The sequence below is a fragment of the Larus michahellis genome, chromosome 2 (assembly GCF_964199755.1).
Source record: "Larus michahellis chromosome 2, bLarMic1.1, whole genome shotgun sequence".
In the NCBI taxonomy this organism is placed as follows: domain Eukaryota; kingdom Metazoa; phylum Chordata; class Aves; order Charadriiformes; family Laridae; genus Larus; species Larus michahellis.
Window position 1 is genome coordinate 40,541,221 of NC_133897.1, and position 22,529 is coordinate 40,563,749.

Below are 22,529 nucleotides of genomic sequence, written 5' to 3' on the forward strand. Positions count from 1 at the left end.
ACTAAAAAAATGAAAAGTAATTATGAACAAGAGCACAGTAGAGACAGACAGACCCCACCTCCGACCCCCAAATGTGGACTTGCAGTATGTTTTGTCAGCTAAGAAAACCCCTAAGTCTCACTTTCTTTCTGGCTGCGAGGGATTTATGCAGTTTAAAGTGTGAATTAAAACCAATACAAGGACTACCTCTGACTCGACATCCTTCTGGAAGGTCCTGTAATTAACTCTGTTCTTTAGCTGTGAAATTGCCCAAGACCACTTGAGACAGAGTGAGACATTACCTTGGCAGAAAGAGATAAGTTAAGAAGGAGGGTTAGCCTTTGCTCTGAATTACCTGGGCTGTGGGAGCAGGTACAGATATTAAAACAAACTCAAATGTTATTTTAAACACAGTTATCTGTATTTAACTATTTCCCACTAACGCATTACTATGTAAATAGATTTTCATCCTTTATCTTGAAGAGTATCTTTAGTGGATTTCATAGACTAAACTCAGTTAATGATAACAAAACTAGACCATTAGCACAGTCTGTTCTTTCTGCTAAGATTTTTTTCTCTTCTTGTGAAAAGTACTGCAGCAGGTCAAAGTGTCTTCTCTCCTCCCTTTTCCTACAACTGTGTTATTCATTACTTCAGTCTGGTCCTTAGCATCCATTAGCTGCAGGGAAATTAGAAAAATAACCTGGAGGAATTTATAGCATTCAGAATGGGTACGGAGTACAGTCATAGGCACATGCCTGAGCCTGGTTAGTAAAAAACTGCTCTGTGTTTATACACTCAGCCATCACAAAACTCCCACCACCACAAAGCCTTGCTTTGTACAGCAAATCTGGACTGCGTATCCTGCACGATTCTCACATATCTGTAGATCAGTTTGGTTTGTCCTTGCATAGGTAGAACCCTGAGCCACAGCAACGCAGAGTATTTGAGAAAAGGTACACTATTTTTGGAGTGTTTCATTCACAGCCGTGTTTCTTCTTTGTGGAAATCCTACGCGTTCCTATGGCTCACACCTGTACTTCTCATGTACCCTAAAAGCTAAGTTCCCCTGACGGGCACAAGGACTCACCCATTCAATTTCTAGATCCCACTCTATCAAACTCTATAATTTTCGGAGAATTAAACTAATAGTCCCACTAGATTTTGCAGAAATCAATAGGTGTTTCATTTGAACAAATACTAAATGAAGCTTTAATGAACATATCCCAATCTTTCCGAGCAATGGATATAGCAAGTCTGTTATGTTATCCAGCTGTCAAGCAGCTTGAAAGCGCGCCCAGCATTTTGGGATGCAGTCCTCTTCCCTCATGCCTTTAGTTTTGCCTGTTCGTTTCCTGGGAAATAATTTTTAAGACAATACAATGTACTCATACTTCTGCTTTCATTCCCACTCAGTTTAGTGGTCCAAATCCTTCAAAATCCCTATGTGAACCTCTAACATTAAAACCAACACCTGAGAACTATAGGAAAAAAAGACAGCTGAAAGGTAGCACGGTCCAGGCCCAGTAAAGCTCGTATCTCAGTAAAATGAGCAAAACACTCTGTAAGGGCCATAATGGACAGAATTTATCTTAAAACTAGAAAATTGGCAGTAATAAACTGCTACTATTACCCATTATATTTCCTAAATTTAATTTGTGATATGCACTGCGAATAATGATGCTACGAGCGTTTAAAAAAATGCAGCAGTAAAAGCTTTCGTCTTTTTAAGAAAGGTTATCACCCGGCAGGGCCGGGAGAAAACACAAGGAGCAAATCTGAAAGAGAGAGAGAGTGGTTTACTTGTGGGGGCCGGCTGGGCGGTGTGCTTATGAGAGGTGCGGGGCCCATCGCAGAGGCTGCGTTCAAGCTCCTTTCCCTTTCGTCCTGGTAAATTCGATCTCGTTCGGCTTCCGGCAGCTGCAAGAAGTTCTGCATAGCCCGAAGGTTCACCAGTAAGGACTGCGAGGCAGTCTTGGGATCCTCTTCCTTTCGGAGGATTTCTGAGAGCAAGCCCTGTAGGGAGGGGAAGAAAAAAAAAAAAGCACAGGCTGGAGAGTTAGCCCAGGTGAAGCCCATGTACAACCCCGCACTGCAAACCCACCGCTTATCAGTCCTCCTCCTTCTTTCCACTGGGCTGAGGACGAGAGCAGCAAATGGACTATTCGCTCCACGTAGGAATACGTTAATGGCATTTTAGGTAGCAGAGAAGAGAGCCTCAATTGTACCCTTAATTTCATTAAGCATCTGTTTTGCATACAACATCAACTGAATCTGCCTAATAGGTCTCCTTCCTTTTACTGGCTTAACTTGCCATGAAATCTTTCACAGTCGACAGACAATCACAAGTCGTTAAGAGTAAGTGAAATACAGATAGTCCAGAGGCGTGACACCAGGGTCTTCTCAGGCTTCTCAGACAAAATGCATAGCCAACCTAAAAAAAATGGCTTTCCACACTTCTAGCAACTTTAAGAGCTCTTTGAAAGGAAGTGATATTTCACAACTAATCTGTGACGATAAACTTGCAACGTTCCTAATGTACTGCTTAACTGACTCAGGTCCATATTTTTTATCAGGCAATATTTTGAGAGTTGTATAGTGGAGTTTAACAACAAGTGAGGAAGCTCACAGTTGGATGCTCTCCTTCCTTCACCCTCCTCCTCCTCCCATCCTGTCCCTCTCCTCACCAGGACAACCTTAATCCTCACCCAGCCCGCCGCTCGGGCTATTTATTTGAGCACCCGCTGCGCAGGTGTCATTTCCTAAGTCCATTTACCGTTGCTCCCTTTGACCACTTTCAGAAGAAGGTGAGCAGTGGGGAATGAGAGGAAAACAGCGAACAGGGCACCCGTGGCCACGAGCCAGAGGTGGGCAGGCTGCAGACGACAGCCCGCTGCCAGCAGCTCGTACAGACCACACCAGGTTTCCTACGTAATCATTTCATCTCGGTTCTCAGCAATGGAGCAGGCCTGGCGGCCTGGGACACCTAATTACTCTAAAAGATGAAATATTTATGAACCTGTGAGTGCAACTAGAACTTTAATGTCACCGGGTTCTTGAAACCTCCCCCCTGCCAAATTTGCCTTTTAAATATGTCAGACATACAAAATGCTCTCCTGTCTTGAAGTAACAAGGTGGTGATAAGAAAACTAACTTTTCCAAAAGCAAACGCGAAATTCTTTTTAGAATGAATGCCGTTGCCATGCTGGGACAAGGCGAGTGTTGATATGAGAGGCTTCTATTGCTAATGTAACAAGGAACATGGATATGATTTTAAAGAAGAAACACAACCTGATGTTTCTTTTCCTAAAGAACTGTTGTGAGTTATTTGGAACCATGGAGGAGTGAATGGAGGGAGGGAGGCAGGCAATAAAAAAGCTAAAGACAGGCAATCCTGACTGAAGATATCCATTCCTAAGGGAGTGCAACAGAAAGCTACGGCCCAAGCGTCAGCCTCCTCTGCAGGGAAGTCTGGTGCTCACAGCACCTATGCAAGCTGTCACCTCCGTCAAAGGTCCCATCCTACCAGCAAAAAGCTCCTTAAGAAGGTGCTGCTGCAAAGCCACTGCTCTCAGGAAAGGTCAGAGCCCACACAGAGCAGCTCTGAGCTCTGCATTTGCCCCGTCGCCCCTCGATCTCTCAGGGGGGATGAGGACGGGGGTGCTAACCACTACACTGGGGCCAGTGTGGTCCTCATGGCCCTGTCTGTGCTGGCACACGCAAGAGGGAAATGGGATGAAGAACACAAATAGTCTTTCCAGCACTACACGTGAAAAATAATTTGGAAGAGGATTAAAAAAAAAAAAATAATCCTGCGGGATACTTTCTTACCACTATTCTTCATCCCTCTTCTTTTCTGGTATCCAAGCAGAAACTACTCAGAAGGTAAATAAGAGAGTTACAGACAAAAGTGGCATTTGGGTGGAGTATAAGTTTTAGAATGTTTCTTAACCATTAGTCTAATAATAAATTTACTTAGTAGCAAATATGGAAATTAAACTCATCTAGCATTTTTTTCTACTTCTAAGAACTCAAACACACATTTACTAGTGTTGATCAGTGGTAGGGTTACACGACCCATCCTCCAAGGGAGGCAAAATATGATTTTGTGCCACCGGAGACAAGGCAAAGCTGTGTGCAGAGCACAGCATGTGTGATGGAGGTGTAAACACGTGTGATTTCTGACTGCAACTGTGCTGAAAACACCGCACCAGGATTAAAAAGAAGAAAGAAAAGCTAAACTGAAGTGGACTGATCATTGGCAGAAGAGGAGACTCCTTACCAACAGCCAGCCCACTCTCAGCCACAGGAAATGTCCTTGAAAAATACTTTAGCCCATAATAGAAAATATTTGCTTGTATAAGCCTTTGCCACATAGTGGGCAGCTAAAAGAAGCAGAAAAGGCTGTTTTTCTTGTATAACTTCCCCCCCCAGCCCCCCCAGGGAAATAAGTAAACAAAGAAAATTGGTTTTTGTATTTTTTCCTGCGTTTCTTGGTATGACCATTGCTGCAGGACACCTCTTGGTGATTAGAAATGCCATTAAGTAATCATTCGCTCCTTCCCCCATCAGTGCCATGGCTCCTTGCATGAGCTAAGAGCAGAGCAGAGGACACAGAGGCAGAGAGAAAAGGGAGATGAGAGAGCGGGAAGAAGGCAAGGAGGAGGGAGGTGTTTGCTTCTAGGAGCTTTGAACCCAAAGGTCAGAATATGTGAGGAAATAACATGACAAATAAGGTGCAGTACCAAGTGCAGGCAAAGTCTTACAATACAGTTTGCCTGCTTCACATACTACTTCATTGCCACTGCTGCAATTTTCTGAGAACAAAACTTCAGCTAAAATTGTTAGACAAGATGGGAAAATCCTAGAAAGAAAACATCGGCTCTTACATCCCACCCCGTGCTGACGTGCAGAGTTTTACTGTTCATTTTACCAGGCTTGAACTGGTTTGCCAAGATATAAGTCTTGGTGTGACCTCCTGATACTGTCCTTCAGGTTGCATAAAAGCTAAATGGTGTTTTGTATAGAGATTACAAACACTGTCAGGCTTGCTGTCCTCCTCACTCTTCCTCCCTTGTATTCTTTTAGCACTGGAAATGTGTTTTCTTAAAATGTTACCAGGTCCCATTGAAAAAAAGAAAGTTTACGTGTCATCACAAGTATAATTCATTACTAATTGCACAAAAATGTTCAATAAATATTATCAGGGCTTTCAAAAGCTAATTATGAATTCTTTAAAAATGCAGATAAACGAAAGTGTCTGCCAATATGAACAAAAACAGTGCCTGTCTGGCCCTCAGTTCGTCTCCTCTTGGAAGATAATCACTGATTCAAATAGATTTTATCAGCCTGATAGAACTTCAAAGCTCCCAGAAGAAAAATGCAATTTGCCCAAACCTCCCCAAAACATGCAAAACATCCCTGAACGCTATCCCTCTCCGTTGCGGGGTGCTCCCATCCCATGTCCAGGTGGAAGATTATTTGCAAGCTCCACCTACAAGCCTGGATCCCCGCCAAGTAAGTTATAAGCAGACACATTTATCTATGTCGCTTAGTAGCAAGAGGAGAGCTGTCATGATAGTGTAATAGCACCTTTTTACCTTTTATTCAATAGTGATATGGATAGTGTGCTTTTTCTTAAATTACACTACGAAGAATTATATGAATACAGTGGCAATTTCTGTTATACTTAAGCAGGCAAATTTCTCTCTACCACATAATTTACAGAACTCAAATTCAATAAAACATTACATGATGGTCCATTACTGTTATCAATTTTGAATAATCCATCTTCATTTTTCATTTTACTGGAAAATAAAGTGTGCCAAAGACAAAGTGGAAGAAAAAAAAAAGCGCCTGAGAAGGTGGTTTGTGTAAACTTAGATTTTGTTTTAAAATTACACGGAGCCGTTTACTGCATCCCAGTGTTCTTCCTCGAAATAGCAATTGCCCAGAATTAGCATGAGCACAGTCCTAAATACACTGAAGTTTTCTCATATGGGAAAAGGCATTATAGATGAACGAAAGGCAATGCATCCTGGCAGCTAATATTTCAAACAAGCATGGGGGTGAAGTAGAAAAGACAGGGAGAGAAAAGGTACCTGGCAGAAACACTAGGAAGTTCCTAAAAACCTTGAGATGAGAAACTGTCACTACTGGTGGGGAGAAGAAAAATTACAATAGTCAGACACAGCCAAAGCAGCAAAAAGCACTCCCCCTCCTTCCGCGAAGATGGAGCCGAGAGGTCACCTCCGTACAGCAGCGCCCGAGTTCATGCAGCAAATGTTATGGTTGAAAGTGCACAGAGAGAGAGAGAGGCAGCCCCCAGTCACGGTTCCAACCACAACCATGACTAACACAATTCCTTGCTCGCGCAGTAGGCACATGTCACCCTGCCACGCACCGGGTTAAGCTACGCCTTCCCGTCGAATGTCAGGCTTGCTTGTGGGAAGCCAAGCTCTCCGTTTCCTGACTCGCGTTTACATTTACAAAGGCAGGACAGAAATGGCAGAGGAGCCTGTTTATTTGCTGAGGGCTCCGAAGGTGGTTGATGCTCTGCTCCAGCTCCAGAAGAACAAGAGCAGGGAGTCTCCCAGTTTATTTGCAAATCTGCAGGGGCAGGCTGAGCCCCCCTGCCGACGGGGGGCTGCGAAGAGGCTGCCGTGGGGCACCGCGCCACAGGGGGCTGCCCCAATGCATCGGCACTGTCACCCCCCGGCTGCTCGGTGCCACCCAGGCCAGCGAACTGATCACAAATGCCATTCTCTGGCCAGCAAAGCGCAGGAAAACACTGAACTTGCTCTTTCAAGAGAGCGGAGGTGTCTGCACAGTGCACTGACATCAGCTGGAAAAAATACTACGTTGATTAATTCGGCCGAACGGCAACCGAAACGTAACCAGCTCAATTTACTGAAATTACCCCAGCAAACAGAGGGTGGCACATGCATTTGGTAGCCATGCTTGAGGTGAAGCTCGGACCTGCTAGCACGAATCCTGACTCAACTAACTTTTCCATGGAGCACTACAAAGAGGTGCTAACGCGATTCAATCTGTTTCTTTGCAGCCAGTGAGCTGGAATCACAACTGCTGAAGGACAAATAACACTTCAGACCCCCTGAAGCCTCCCTAGAAGGACCACTGGGAAATTTCTCGTGCGGAGAGCTGCTCCATCCTCCGAAACCACTTCTGCTCCCTACAACAATTGTTCTGTTGTGCCTGGATAGACACTAATTTCCATTCAAGTTGTAGCCTCCTGGACTCCTCTTGGATTAAACTTCGCGACGCACGTTCCTGAGAACCACACATTTTTGAAACTACCATTTTGAAGGCAGGGGGGAAGTTATCCAAGAAGACACACTTTAAATTTTCTGAGGTGTGGCTGAGGGTTTTTTTCTGCCTTATAAATAGATGATAGTTTAAAAAAAAAAAAATACTCTAGTTTTCAGAATTAATTTTACCAAATTCTTTCCTTTGGGCTGGGAGGAAGCAGAACATTCTTCCCCCGAACGAAAAATTCTTGGAAATTAGGGCCAACTGTTGAATTACCACACTAAGATGGTAGAACCCCCTCTTGCCACCCAAAACCTCCAAGAAATTCTGTATTCATATTGCAGGGCACAAGTCTCTAAGACAAGAGGTGCCAACACCTTCAGCCAATTCAACCGAAGCCCATTTTTATTGACAAAACATTAAGCTAAGTTACTCTTAGTTTACAGTACACTTCCTTCCTTAACTTCTACACTGAAAGCAAATCTCTCCCCTCATCTGAGACCATATCTCGACATCAGGGGTTTTTTTGCACAGAACTCCTAACCGGTTTCAGTAAGATCTTTTGCCTTCAGAAACTGATGGCATGATACAGTCCCTGGACAGGGCTCAAATATGCTTATGACAGTTTCAAAAATGTCAGTGGTAAGCCTGAGTTAGCTTTTTATCTCAGAAAACAGTAGATGAATTTCAACAAGCATTTTCACTTGCTCTAGCCAGGAAAAAAAAAAAAACAACCACAAAACCCCCAAAAGATATTACTTCAATATTAGAAAATAGCATCTAAATTTCATCAGTTATTAAAGAGCTGCCCTAATTTTAGTTAAATGTGATGTATCCTTGAATAACCTGAGACAAACTCCGAAGTACAGCAAGCAAAACTAATTTACATGCTTTCTTATAACAATCACAGGTATCTCTACCTGTATTTATACTTGGACGTAGCTGCTACTGTGGGTACAATTAGCAACTTTCAGTTTTGCAAAAGTGAAACGTGCCTACAACAAACTCCTCTGGATTTCAGCGGGGCTTCGCTTCATATTAAAAGTATGCTGAGATATTTCTTGGCAACACTGCGGCTAATATTGCCTAGACTCCTAGTATTTTTTCCTTTCTGTTCCCCACGTTCACCACAATATAGGAGAAATATTGCAAAATCTTATGTAGCTAACTGCAAATACTAATTTGGCTAGCTAACACAATTTGTAGGATATAGGGATACTACTTTGTGTTCTTTCAAGCAGATTTGGTTGAAAATTGCCCAAATATGTTACATATATATTTCGTATCCCTTCATAGTATTTGTATCCAACGTTCATTTTGGGGTTTCCTCCCAGTTTTGGGTCACTTTGAACACATTTTACCAATCTGGTTAACCACAACATCTGTGAAAGAATTGAACTTTAAACAAATATTTAATAACATTTGTAGTAAGAAAAATATATACTGAACAGTATTTGCCCTAGAAATCTGGTTCTACGGTTGCATTCATTGCATCTCAAGAACATCTTTCTATACTGTGCCATATAAATTCAGTGTCCAGTCAGAACCAATTGTCCTCATATTTCAAGGTAACAAACAGTGTTCACGCACAAACGATAAAGACCAAAAAGCTGTATGCAAAACTAGCTGACAGAAAATGAACAAATGACTTTGGAGGGGGGAGGAAGCTGAGAGGAAACAAGCTGCTTTTAGGCAAGTCTGAGAAAGGAGTAAATATCTAATTAACTATTTATTTTCTGAATTATTTGCTTGGCTTTTTGCCCAGGTAAGATGGCAGCTGCAAACCACGGTAATTTGAAGCTACTGTTATTATTTCAATACTTTATAGTATCAACAGTCAAAATATTAAATACTGTATTAAACAAAACTTTATGTCACTTATTCTTAAATATGACAACAGACACTGCCTGAACCTGACTTACTTAAGTAATCCTTGCATGAGTTCATGTATTCCATGAAATTTGGTATGAAAGACCCAGATCTTGAAAACCTCCTCTGCTGTTAAGAGGAAAGATATACACACACACAGAGCTCTACAGAGAAGTCACACCATGACTCTTCTTTCTTTTAGCTAAAGGAGGATGTAAAAATTTTTAAGGCAATAATAATTCAGAACAATTACAAATGACATACTGATCCAAACCTGGTAGCAGTGCATTTGAAACAGGATTTTTATTCTCTAAGCTATGCAGGGAGAAACATCAACATTTCAAGAGAAGTCCAAATTATGATTTATTTATGATAATCTACAATGGACAAATACCTGTTCCTTAAGTTTAAAGATGTGGAGTCAAAGAAAATTTACCTACATTTACCTACATCTTTTTAAAATATTTCCTTTTAAAAAAAATCCTGTTGTATTTTCTGTTAAAACAGACTTCTAAAATTTTGAGATCTTATTATTTGAATTGGATATACTGACATTTCTTCCATAATTTCTGCTTGATTAAATTCCATGCAACATGGCATTAAGTTAAATTCATAGAGCAGAATAAATTATAACAGGGTTAGCTTCTAAAACAGGTGTAAAAAATAACACATTTTAGTGTTACTTATCAGCTTTGCTAGGGCTAGTTTTTTCTGCATTGAAGAGCTGAAGTATATGTTCTGACGCGGACATCGGCAATCTCAGCAACTACTGTTTTTGCAACAAACTACAAAAATAAATGAAAAGAGAAGATGATCTAAAAATAAAGCTTTTAATTTTTAATCTTTTCAGAAGCCTGAAATGATGTTATTAAGACTTTCACTAGAAAATAATAAAAATAAATGCAAACAAGGATAAAAAACACATCTCAGGGCACACCTGTGAAAAGACGACAGGTTGTTCAGTGCATGCATGTGGTCAGCATGGGTATACCTTTGCAACCCAAAAGGCAATCTGTCGTGTGACTTTGTGAATGGTTCTGCGTAAAGCTGTTTATGTCCTTTCCAGGGAAGATTAAGTTTAAGATATTCATAAACCATCACAACTGGAGAGGAACCAAGGTGTGTGTAAGAACAGCGGGTATTGCCACAAACCAGTCACTGAAGATTTCTGTACTGTATCAACACGGACACTGGTCCTGCGAGGAAGCGTGGTTCCTTCACAGGAGCTAAGTGACAAGGCAGAAATGAGGAGAGAGACTTAAAAGGTGATAATTACTAAATAGAGAGAGAAAGAAGGGACTCAGATTTAAAAAAAAGAAGAAAAAAAGACAACTGACCTGAGTTCGGTTAAAAGCCACACGTGCAAATACTGCCTGTGAGATTCCTGCTCGTTTCAGTTCGTCACGGACCCACTGGTAGATTTCGGAAGACACCTCTGTGTTTGTTGAGACCTGCTGCTCCAACGGCTTGTTCATGGATCTACTGACAGGAGGAGGGTGGTTCAAGTACTGTTGGTTTAAGGACTGCTGGGCTAGAAGTCTGTTCACTGCATACTGCTGGTTCAGCAACTGGGCCATTACCAGCTGCTGATTTACCAGCTGAGGGCTAATGGGAGTAGATACAAGTCCAGGGTGCAGGTTTGGAAGCGGGGTCCGAACTGATGGTTGACTACCATGAGAAAGCTGAACAGGGGATGGAGGCTGTTCGGCTGTGTTCCCTGGGACCGGCTGCTGACCGAAGTTGACATGGTTGGCACCTTGCTGGGATAGTTCAGAAAGGCTATCCATCTCAACTACGGTGGAAAAGAGACATTGAAAAAGCCAACATAAGACTGAAAATCACAAACTTCACGGTCCTCGCAAGATGTGCTAATAAAAAGAAATAAATATAAAATGGCTCATTCAGGTTCAAGCTTACTGTACTCTCCAGCCTAGAGCAGCAGGCCCATAACATCACATAACATCATTGCAGCTATTTGCCTTCAAAATTTAACTATGAATAATGGTGTACTGAACATTTTTTTAAAAAAAAACATCCAACAAACTGCCCATCATTGTCACCAAACCCTTGGAGGAACCAGCAGAACATGAGAGGCAAAACCACGTGCTGGAAACCCCATACGGTGAAGGAGTAATTTCCTGAGAGTTTTCCAAAAGCGCAATGCAGCCAAACCAGGAGCGTGCGGCCGCAGAGCGCATCCCTGCAGCGATGGCCACAGGGGACTCTAGAGAGGGGGCAAAGATGAGAGATGGTAAACCACTCTGCGTGCTGCAGAAGATGCGGGTGAAATGGTAGGTGCATCTGCGCAAAGGGCAAGGGGGGCTGGTACAGGAAAGCGCAGCCCGACCAGAGGGAGAAGCCCCTGGTGACTGGTTTTGTTCCTCCCGTGGTGTCCCCGCCACGACATCTGCAGTTCCCAGCCACTGGAAATCTGTAACAAGCAGGGTGGGGTGTGGACCTCCCCATGCTCTGCTAATTTCTAGATGCTGCATCAATTGTATGGGACTGCTAGGAACTAGTATAATTTATGTAAATTACACAGATGGGCTGCTTTATCTTGCAACCATGTATGCATGTTTTTTTTCAGTGACTTGCAACATGGTTGATTTTTTTTCTTATATTAACTCATCTGCCTTGACACACCCTCCTTTTTAATTAACCACACAGTTTTTTAAACTACAAGAGTTCTTCCAGCTCCCCTCTTGTGCATGATAAGACAATATAAAATAACTCTAGGCTGATGTAAAGGAGGATCCTTTTTATCAATGTACGTCACTTCTTTCATTTTAAAGAATCTCAGTACTAGAGCTTTGTAGCAGTGCTGGTCTGGAAATAGCTTTAAGAAAATATGCTTTATTTAAAAACCAAAACTCCAGTATCTTCACAGAAGAGTTGTAGCAATTTTTTTCTTATACTAGTAAAGCAGGTTTGGTATTTTTTTTTAAAAAAACAGGCAATCTGAACTTTTCATAGTAAGTATGGTCTTCACTAACAGTCATTTGCTGCAAGACCACCCTTTCCTCCACAGGGATGAGAGCTGGAAGAAGAAATTGGCACGTGGATTACCACCCACAGCCCTGCCTTCCCCCTCTGTCCTATCATGGGCAGAAATTTTTTTTAAAAAAAAGGAAAGCGAGTTGTTCTGCAGCGAGGTCTGGTGCCCACAGCCTGGACCAGTCCCTCAACGGAGCACCCGCTGCTCCTCATCTGTGAGGCTTTGGGGGCGGCACAGCCTCTCTCCCCAGCATTAGGTTACACAGGAATACACACACGCACGTTTCCTATGCACTGGTTTCACTGTTCCCGAACGAACGGATGGTGAACCTCCCGTGGCAGACCACGCAAGGCAAATTTCGCAGGGGTTGCCCCATACAGGAGCGCTGCAGTGATGGAGGCAGGAGAGGATGCAGTGGGAAGGTCACCCCCCTGGGCAGGCACTCTCCGGCCTTACACAGGGACCACCCGAAACCAAACGAAGTCTTACCACTGACTTTGTCGGTCTCAGAAGGGTTCAGTGTAGCACAGAAGGTACAAAGTACATAAAGGCAAGAAGCCGCCTTTTTTCACTAGCGGAAAGTAGAGATCAACCCAAGTGGGCCATTCACTTGGAATAGTAATTCAAGCAATTATCACAAAAGTGATGCATTGTCTTCATTACAGCCTTAAGCTATAAAAGGCAAGGAACCCGTTTTGGTAGATGAATGATTTTGCTTCAAGTACTGAAAGCTAAGTCAAGCTCAAAATTCAATTCAAATTGAGGTCCCATTTCTTCATTCTGCTGAAAACTATGTAGAAATTTTCTGACATAAAGTGTTCAAAATTATGTTAACAGGTCTAAGAAATAGTTTTAAAAAGGGACAGTACAGAACGATAAAAGGTATTACAGAATTAATATGTCCCACTGATGGGGGACAGTTTTCTCTAGTAATTTACTTGTGCTTACTACAAAAAGCAAACAATTGTCACAACAACTATTTGTTAAAATGAATTGAAATCGGGGTCCCAAAATTAGGGAAAGATATTCATAAGATTATAGCGTACTTATTGGAAGGCAGTGACAGTTATAGAACGCTGTTTCTTTAAACGTACATTAGCCAGAGTGAGAAAAAAAAATACATACATTAAAAAAATCAGTCCGTCACAGTTCCACGAACAGGTTTTTTAAACAATTATTCTGGGCGGTAGAAGATCTCTAGATTTACAGAATGACAGCTTTACATCTCTGGCAACCCAAGACAGTTTGGCTGTTTCAATAGCAAATATTTATTTAAATGAATTCTTTCACTATATATGTACTTTCTACATCTACTCATCAAAAGCATCCTAAACTTATCATGAAGGGACCTGGCTTCTCATATGACTATGACAGACCTCAACGTGACACATAATGGTATGTATCCACCATCATGGCATTTTTTTTTATTTTTTTTTTTTGCTTACCCATCATATCTTTTGCCTTCTTGAAATGTTTATACCACCTTCCAAATTCCTGACATTTTGCTGCTGAGACATTTGCATAGTAAGTGCTGTTCACAATGGAAGAAATCATACTCTGTGTGAAAAGGGGAGAAGAAAAAAAAAATATCTGTAATACAGAGCAGTACGAGTCAAAGCAGAAATTATTTCAATTGTTGAAATCATTATATTTTTAGAGTTTGAGAACCATATTGCATCCTTAATCCTGTCGTCCAAAGCCTTTTAAAAAACTCATTAATTGAGCATAAAAACAAACCAAGGTATATTGTAAATGGGAGCAAAAAAAGCAGATGTACTAAAGGAAGAACAAAGTTATCGACCAAGAAACATCAGGCAATGGGATGGGCTCTGGACAGAAGATGCTAATCTTGAAAGTGCATTTTGTTCATACTACTTATGTTTTTAAATTCGATTGACCCTTCATGTACCCACACAAGTTTACAGGCATACAAACCCTACGCTGACTCCAGAGATGCTAACAATGCCCCAAGTTATCCAGGCCCACTCCCTTTGTGCCACTTATCACAGGGGAGATCCCAGAAAATCGTACGGTGAAAGTATATGCCCATGTCCTATTAGTAGGATAAAATGAGGGGGTTTATAGTAGAATAAAACATGTATGTAACAACCCAAAATGAATCCAGCCTTGCTTTTCCTAAACAGGCTATTTTAAGTGATTCACAGAAACAGCCTTATGAAAAGCTCTCATTGTCATGTCTAATTCTGTAACTGAATATTAGCTGTAAAATAGACTAAAGGATGATAGAGATGATTTTTTTCTCAAAGGTTCTCGAGATATCAGATAGCTACAGTGAGAAATTTACCTTCTGCTCAGTTTTGACCAATTTTAAAATAGTGGAATTTACAATGCATAAAACTTTCAGTTCCAGTACATTCTTTTGCAAAATCAATTAAGACTAAGCCTTGCAAAAGGAGATAATGCTCCAACTTGAAAATTATACTCACTATATGATGCACGAACAACAAAATTAGCAAATGTAATTTCAATAGACTGAACTTTGCCACCCGTTAGATTTCTATGTGGAAAGTAGTTACTTTTAGCTTAACTAGAGGAATTGTCCAGCATATTGAGAAAACAATGACAGTCAAGAAGACAAAGCCCTGATTATTATGTTTCTTTGCTATTCAGCACATAACATTTAGCTATATTTGTGCTGTCGTAAAATCAATGTACAGCATCAACCCTTTGTTACACAAACTACAATAACCACTGGAAGAAAGAATCTGGAGTAAAAATGCAATAAATATTACTATAAGTCTTCTTTTATAAGGCTAGTTCAGCTTCTGAGTAAAACCTTGATTATTGATCTTAGTGAAGTTTATGATAACCATTTTCTAAGCTATTACTCAGTACCATGCTATTTGTGGAGGCTCAGAACTGCTAGAGTGAGGCAGTATTATTTATGCCAAATGTGGATACCCTCTACTCACCAGGCAGCTATTTTAATGTTCCTCTGAATCACCAAAATTCTTACCATTCCTTGATATTAATCTGGCATTTCTGAAATTAGCTAGAAGCCTTTTGTCGGTGGTATAAAAGGAGAATGAAATCTTAATAGACTACTGGCAACTCTAGCCTGAATGACCTGAACCAAGCGCAGCTGAACCCGATTTAAATTTCCAATATAACAGCAGTATCATTAATGCCTAATACTTACAAAATTATTGTTTAAGCTCCTTTACAGATTAAGCCATTTTAAACATGGGCACATGATACATTAGGTGTGATTTAGAAAGTCCTCTGGATCTGAACTGGTAAATTATATGAACCTACAGTCACTGCAGATCTGCATGGGCAAAATGGGGAACTGCAGATGTAACGGGCCACCATCCCATATCAGCTTGTGCCTATTTTGTGGATGTCATTTAGACTTCAAGGTGGTTTGCTCTCATTTTACTTTGCTCCTTTCAGATGTCTTCTCCTGCCCAAATAACTTCAGTAAGTATGAAAACATGTATATCGATAATAATTTCAGTAAATTACCTACTATTGATGAAGATGTTTGTCTAGGATTTCCTAGTGCTCCCTTCCATGTCACTTTACAAAGAAGATATGCCAATGACATAGCAGTTTGTGACACCCCCTGCTTCTCCAGGAATAAATTTAATGCAATCACTTTATTTTACAACCAAATAGGGGACTGGTCTGTTTAAGTAACACTGCTAGGAATTTTAGCTGCTTTGACACAATGTGAATTTCAGGCTCTGATGGCTAATATTGGGATTTTGCTCCAGCTCTTAAAAGTTGAAAAAAAAAAACCCAACCCACAGACATTATGAACACATTTTTAAATGAAGATTATCCTGCTTTTTCTTTGAGAACACTTCATGCAAACATTCAAGTGATATTACCTACGCTAAGAATCCTCATCAGGAGGAATCAATGATTTATTTACTAATTCACTGAAGGCAAAATTTTACAAGCCAGATAAAATATTACTACCTTGTTAACTCAGAAAATAACTTGACAACATTGAATTTCATTGTTTCTATGCTTTATTTATTATGTTGTCATCAAACCCGCAGTCACGTCAGTGCAGAGAGATGCACTTGCTATAGAAATTCCTATATAATTCCTATTGCTTTAGAATTCCTGTGTGTTTTAATGGCAACCTACATATACAAATGCCCACTATGCTTAGGGCCTAAACATGAAGATTAACCCTATGAGTTGGTGGTCTTCAGAGATCCACGATCTAGACTGGAGGCACACTGAAGCTTTTCTTATTTCCCAGGTCATTATATGTGAGGAGGTCTCTATGTCTTGGCTTATACTTATCAAGAAAGTGATTGTATTTGAAAACCATCCTATTCAGATACTACTGTACACGGGCATTCCTTATCTGTGAGGCACAGAGGCAGATGCTTTCCATGTACAAGGATGACGAATATAAATATATCATACAAATATTCAAATGCATCCCATTCATCACTCATCATCTGATTTCTTTTTCACACGTCGCAAAGAAAACGGATAGAATGCAAAAACTGGTCACAGACCCACAGTCTCAAATTGCCCTCTTTCCCCTCTCTCCATTCCTAGCCCCTCCCCCCACCGCCCCCCACCACATCACTTGCAGTCCTGTTCTGAGAATCAGGAGATCTCATCTGAAATGGTGCCACTTTCACAGAAATCCCACTATTCTGGAATGATACCATCTGCTGCAGCCCAAGTGCTCTTTTTTTAGCCAAATAAGTTAATTATAATTAGGCATCCAACAACTGTGTGGAGGTAGGGGTAGAATTCGTTCTGAAGTTCAGCTGAGGTTCACCCAGCGTAGTTTGAACCAAATCCCATTCTCTCGGGAAGATTAAATACCAGACATTTGAAAACCAGACACCGTCATCTCTCAAAGAAGTTGGGGAACTTCCCTGGGGAAAGACCTTAAATCTCAACAAGAACTCTTTTCATCAAATAGAGCCTGATAAAACAGTAGCATCAGACACCTCGCGTGTTGTGCCAGAATCTAATGCAAGATGTGTCCTGCAAGACACAGGAAGGACCCGAGCCTTTGGTGCCGGCTGGTCGCTGCGGCCATCGCTGCGGGTGCTACCAGGGAGGGATTTCTGAGTCATTGCCTCTAACGCTGCTCTCCAACCAGGTGAAGTATTGTTCGATCATCGCTAAAAGTATACTGTTGTCCTTTTTACAAAACAACAAAAACAATGTTAATCAGGTTAATTCAATCATCTAAACCAAAACTGTTCATGCTTTTCTGCCAAATCAACCAACCACAGCAAAATCTGTTATCAGTGATTGCTCAGCTTCCAGTCAAAAAAGCTTTTAACCCCCACAGTCCCAAAACTTCCCCTAAATAACCTTAAAATTATTTTTATATGGGCAGAATGAGGTTGTTTTCATGCCTCATGAAGGGGTAGTTGGGCTGCAGTATTTGCACAGAACAAATACATACTAACAGACTTAGCAGAGAGTAACAGACACAGCAGCCTCCTAGAACTCAGTTGAATTAGATACCGGGGATTCCTTTGCAAATGAAACATCTCCCTCAGAAGGAGCGTTGTAACCAAAACTTATTTGGGCCTTCCAGGTTGTTTAAGTAGGAAAAAAAAAAAATCCAAGCTTTTTTGCAACTCATTCATCGGTGTTTAAAGCTTCAAGCCTGCTCAGTGGAAGGGGCAAGGGCTGCAACAACTTATTTACACAATTATCTAAATACGATTAAACAGCTGATGGACAAATATTAAACTGGAAAATGTATAGTCATTTCAGCTTAATGTAATCCTCTTTCTGTAAACACCCAAGATGATTTTTTTTCAACCAGAACAGTCCTGACATCTCATAAGCCTAAGGGTGAATAGCAAGAGATTGTTTTTGATAGTTATAAATATTCAAAAGACATGCAGACCATCTGCTTTCATAATACAGGTAAAGCAAGACTGAAATGGTGACTGCTGTATAAAAATGGTTCTTTTAACAAAGTCTTCCTCTCCTCGAAAACTATAAAGACAGATGTCAAAAACTGTTTACACAGGGTAATCAGGAGCGTGCAAAATGTAATATTCCTTTTACACACAGTGCTTGCTAAAGAGATTTTTTTTTTCTTTTTCTTCCCATCTGTGTGTTGCAACACATTTCTACAAGTTAAAAACATTTTTTCAAACAGAGATCTCATGAATACCCAAAAACATGCTATCTGGTTTCTGAATGCTAATTAATTTCAACTAAGGAATCTGATTTTTTTTCTGTAGAAAGGAATGCATGCTTTTGAAATGGAGTGCTTCAACAATAACAGACACTGAAAACAGAACACCCCACAAGTTTAATTTTGCACTAGTTTGACACTGGCTATTTTCACAACTGTTTTACATTCAAACCCACATCTGCTAAATCTGGCTATAAGACAAACAGGAACCATTCTCCCGCTTTTCAAGTAAGATTTTATTTATGTTTTACTATTTATCAAGTTTTTCAGTAGAAAGCCTGGTAACAGCATAATGGTTTTGTCAAGTGGTAAGTAGAAGATACCTCATCTTCCAAGCAGAATATGAGCAGTGCTGCCCATAAACCCTACAGTCAATTTTCAGAGCTGAAACACTAATCTTGACAGTAACCTTTTAATGTATTATATTAATGGCACAGAGGCGTTAAGCACCTTTTTTATAATTCTCAATAAAATGAACATTTACTGAACAATCTGTCAAACTACTGGCTCCATTTTTTAAAGCCAAACTTTTAAGGCTCTATTCTATTTTCTCTTCCATAAATCCTCCACTTTACATCCCCAGACATCAGCAGGGTAGCATGTTCCAATGCTGCAACCCTAACATGCCTTTAAAAAAAAAAAAAAAAAAAAAGCTACAAACCTTTGTCCCTAGACCTAGTTTGAATAGTGATAAAGTTGCAGAACAGAACTTAAAGATTTGGCGGGGGTGGGGGGCGGGGGGGAGCGGTCCTAGCTGCTATCAGTGGCTTCTGTCTGCGTAGAAATCGCAGCATCGGTTTTAATACAAGTCAAACTCTTAGGAGTGCTTACTTCTCATGAGGCTCCATGTTAACATTTTTCAAATGAGAAGGGAACTTTCAAGCCCTGACCAGATAATGCAAGATTATCCCCCAAATCAAAATATTTTAGCCTGCCTGAGCCTATGCCAGCCCACATACTGCAAAAACCCAACCAGGGCAAAGCAGTTTCTAGTGTTTTGCTATGGCAGAGAATTATCATCTGCCACTCCGAGTAAAAGACCAAATATATCCAGCCACTAGCTGTTTTTTGGACAAGGAATCATGAAATGGACAGTTTAATTGCATATGAAGAATTATGTTAAATTCCTTGGTCCATTACCTTGAACTATAACAAGTAATGCAATGGAATTTGTTGTCATATGCCCTATAAACACGCAGGATAAAGGAAAAACCCACAGATGGACACAGAAGAAAAAAACTTTTGTTTGTGCCTTTGGCATTGCACTTGGATGGCTATCTGACCTCCATACTGTTGCCAGGGTCAGGAGAAGTAAGGATCTGCATGGCAAATGCTGGTCATATAAGTTAAAACTGCCTAAAGGCAGATTTTAAATGATGGCAGAAGCTTTTCTTCCAATATATAATCATGTCTTTCCTCCTCTTTTTCTCCTATCCTTGTATAGCCTAAATTATCTCCTCCTCCTTTTCTGCCTTATGTTGTCTTTAAGTATTAGAAATGCCCATATTAACATAAACCTAAAACTACGTTGAATGTAATGAGGGAAGATATAAAACAAAAAGAAACCCAATCATATATACACATATATATATGTATGCTCACATATGTATAGAAATATACCCACACACAAGAAGATTTTTGAAAATCAGAAATGAGGATTCAGCATCTAAAGGAACTGATCCTTGCACTATTTTTACCATTTCGTAATGTAAATTCCCAGTTGCTGCATGACAGAGCAGCATTCTCCCAATGTTTTCCGAGCATCTCCCACTGATGGATATAAATAAAGCTCAAATAAAAAGCTGCTTCCCAGATACTAGTCTTGTATCTATAAAGGTTAAAAGCTTAAAAGAGAGAAAGATAGGTAGGTGGGAAATGTTAACTCAGATCTGAAGAACTTCATAACTGCTTTACGAGCTTTACGGCATAGTACCTCAGACAAAAAAAAGAGACAGAAACAGAAGTCACAACCTCAACCTGTAAGAGATAAGGAGACATAAGACACGTTTGTCTTCATTGTCAGATGTCCAACACGAATCTTTTTAAGGATCCTTATATTTATTGCACACTATTTGTACATGGCAGGTATTTAGTAGTAGAAGTCCTAGATAAACACTTCCTAAAATCAACTTGGATAAAATATGAAACACAAAATAATCAATAATTGATAAATTAATTCTTGGTTTACTTCATGGAATGAAAATGGTCCTATATTTTGAGGGGTGAAGATGTTGACTCTGCAAGTGCCTTTGTTGGAAGAGGTCTGAAACCAGAGAGCTCCATGGGTAAGGAAAACACTATCCATTTTAGCCAGGAATCTGTTTGAAAAAGCTTTTATGAAGCAAGTAGATTGATTTAAACTGCTCTTTTAGCTTGAATTGGGAATGCACATATTCCAGGGCTCTCTCCATTGCTCCTACTTCCATGCCCATCACAAAGCCATCTCAAGGCGCGCAGGCAGCATTTCTGCTGGACGCAGCTAAACTGAGACGCCGTGCTCCAACCACAGGTGGACTTCAAGTTCATAGGAGCAGAGCTGAGCTACTCTAGGCTAAGCTCCATCCTTCCTTCCCAGTCCTGTAATGCGGAGATGGGGTCCTCAGCTCCAACCGTTTCCCTCTCCAGGCTGCTGCTGTTCCTTGACAAGGCAATGCACTTTGTGAAGCCTGCACGCCTACGCTCACCTCTTCTTCTAGGGACACAAGGAACAAGACTAGAGGAAGCTGGAGTCCAGGAGGACAATCCAGATCATGCACAACAGATGTGGACAGGGCAAACCAGCATTTCTTGTACAGGAATAAAGGCTGGGGTAGGTGGGGCCTTGGAGATCTCACAGACTGATCTGGTGAAAATCTGGAGTAAGAGACACCTTCAGCCTTCCTTTTTTATTTCCAACCACTCTGTTACAGCCAGGTCAGAGTGCTTCTGACTTGTTCCCTGTCTGGAAATGCTAATCATAATGCGCATGCTTCCAAATGCTATCCTAATGCAAATGCTGAGTGTGATAGGGAACATTTTAGATCTATGAATGCATGAAATTCAGCTTTGGGCATGTAAAACTTTTCCACAAAATGTAAGTATACACATTCTCCTGATAGATACGTTGACAATTGTTCTATCTTCAACCAGCTGCAATGGTTGTTTTCACTACAGTTTTTGCAAAAGGCTCTTCAAAATTGCTTAGCATTATCCACCACGTTAGGGAAGATTTCCTTGCTGGGAAATAGGACATGATATTCAGCAAGTCTCTTCTCGGATTCCAGTGTTCTGCTAGGCAAAGCATCAGATGTCTGGCATGAAGCTGAGCCCTAAGGCACAATGTCCAGACAAGAAGTCATCAGACTCAGTAGCACTAACAGTTGTCTTGCTGAATTTCTTTTGGTGGTTAGGATAAGCCCTTTCTTTGATCTCTTTTCCTTTTCCTACACGAGTTTTTGCAGATTTTTAAAGCCAAAAGGGACCATTTTGAGCATCTATTTGGACTCTACATAAAGAGTTCATACAGCAATTTCTGAATTCAGCCAAGTTACCTGTGGCTGAGCTAGAGTAAACATCTGATATTGATCTGAAACTTCTTGTGCTGGCTCTTTCACCACATCCCACGGTAATCTCTTTCACTAGATAGGTACCCTTTTTTTTTTTTTTTTAATGTATGACTAGCTTTTAGTTTGAACTTCATTGATTTCCGCTCCTAGTCAGTGCATCTCTCGTGCCTCTGATTGCTTGCTTAAACACTCCTCTAGTGCCAAACATAACATCCCTTGCCTACCCTTTGTTTAAATGGTTAAGTGTCAGATTTATTGTTTCAGGCCACGTGCCTCTTTATGAGCCACCTGTACGTCTGATTATTCTTAATCATATAGACCCAAATTCTATTTATGCGGCTAAAAGCACATGAGCAAACAACTTTCTGTCCTCAGTAAAATGTAAAAATTTTTCAGGAGAAAAATGAGTTAGAGTATAAATTTTGCTATGGGTTCTTAACTTCTGCTAAGTAAAATCATATGAAGGGGACATTTTAAGCAGCTATATTAGCCAAGATACTAGTTTCACCTCTGTGTTGCTGCCTTTCACTGACAAGAGTTTGTGAAAAGTATAGATGCTCTGAAGAATTCATAAAAAGATGCAAGATTGGATGAACATATCTCGAAAAAGAAATGTTCAGGCTAACCTTCCATGTGGAATATGCACATGCACTTTGAGGATTTATTTATTCAGATTTTTTTCTGAGTCCCCCCTTATATTAAAACA

At 40.6% G+C, this 22,529-nt stretch overlaps 1 protein-coding gene across 8 annotated transcripts in view; it reads right to left on the minus strand.

Moving 5' to 3' along the window:
- The window catches only part of SATB1 (SATB homeobox 1), a 94,149-nt gene that overhangs the window by 34,223 nt on the left and 37,397 nt on the right, over window positions 1–22,529 (minus strand). For all 8 annotated transcript variants that reach the window (XM_074574998.1, XM_074574999.1, XM_074574997.1 and 5 more), the window contains exons 6-8: window positions 13,558–13,669; window positions 10,455–10,909; window positions 1,783–1,995 (exon numbers count right to left, since the gene is read on the minus strand). In XM_074574998.1, the coding sequence (XP_074431099.1) occupies window positions 1,783–1,995; window positions 10,455–10,909; window positions 13,558–13,669 (780 nt within the window). The remainder of the gene's footprint in view (window positions 1–1,782; window positions 1,996–10,454; window positions 10,910–13,557; window positions 13,670–22,529) is intronic.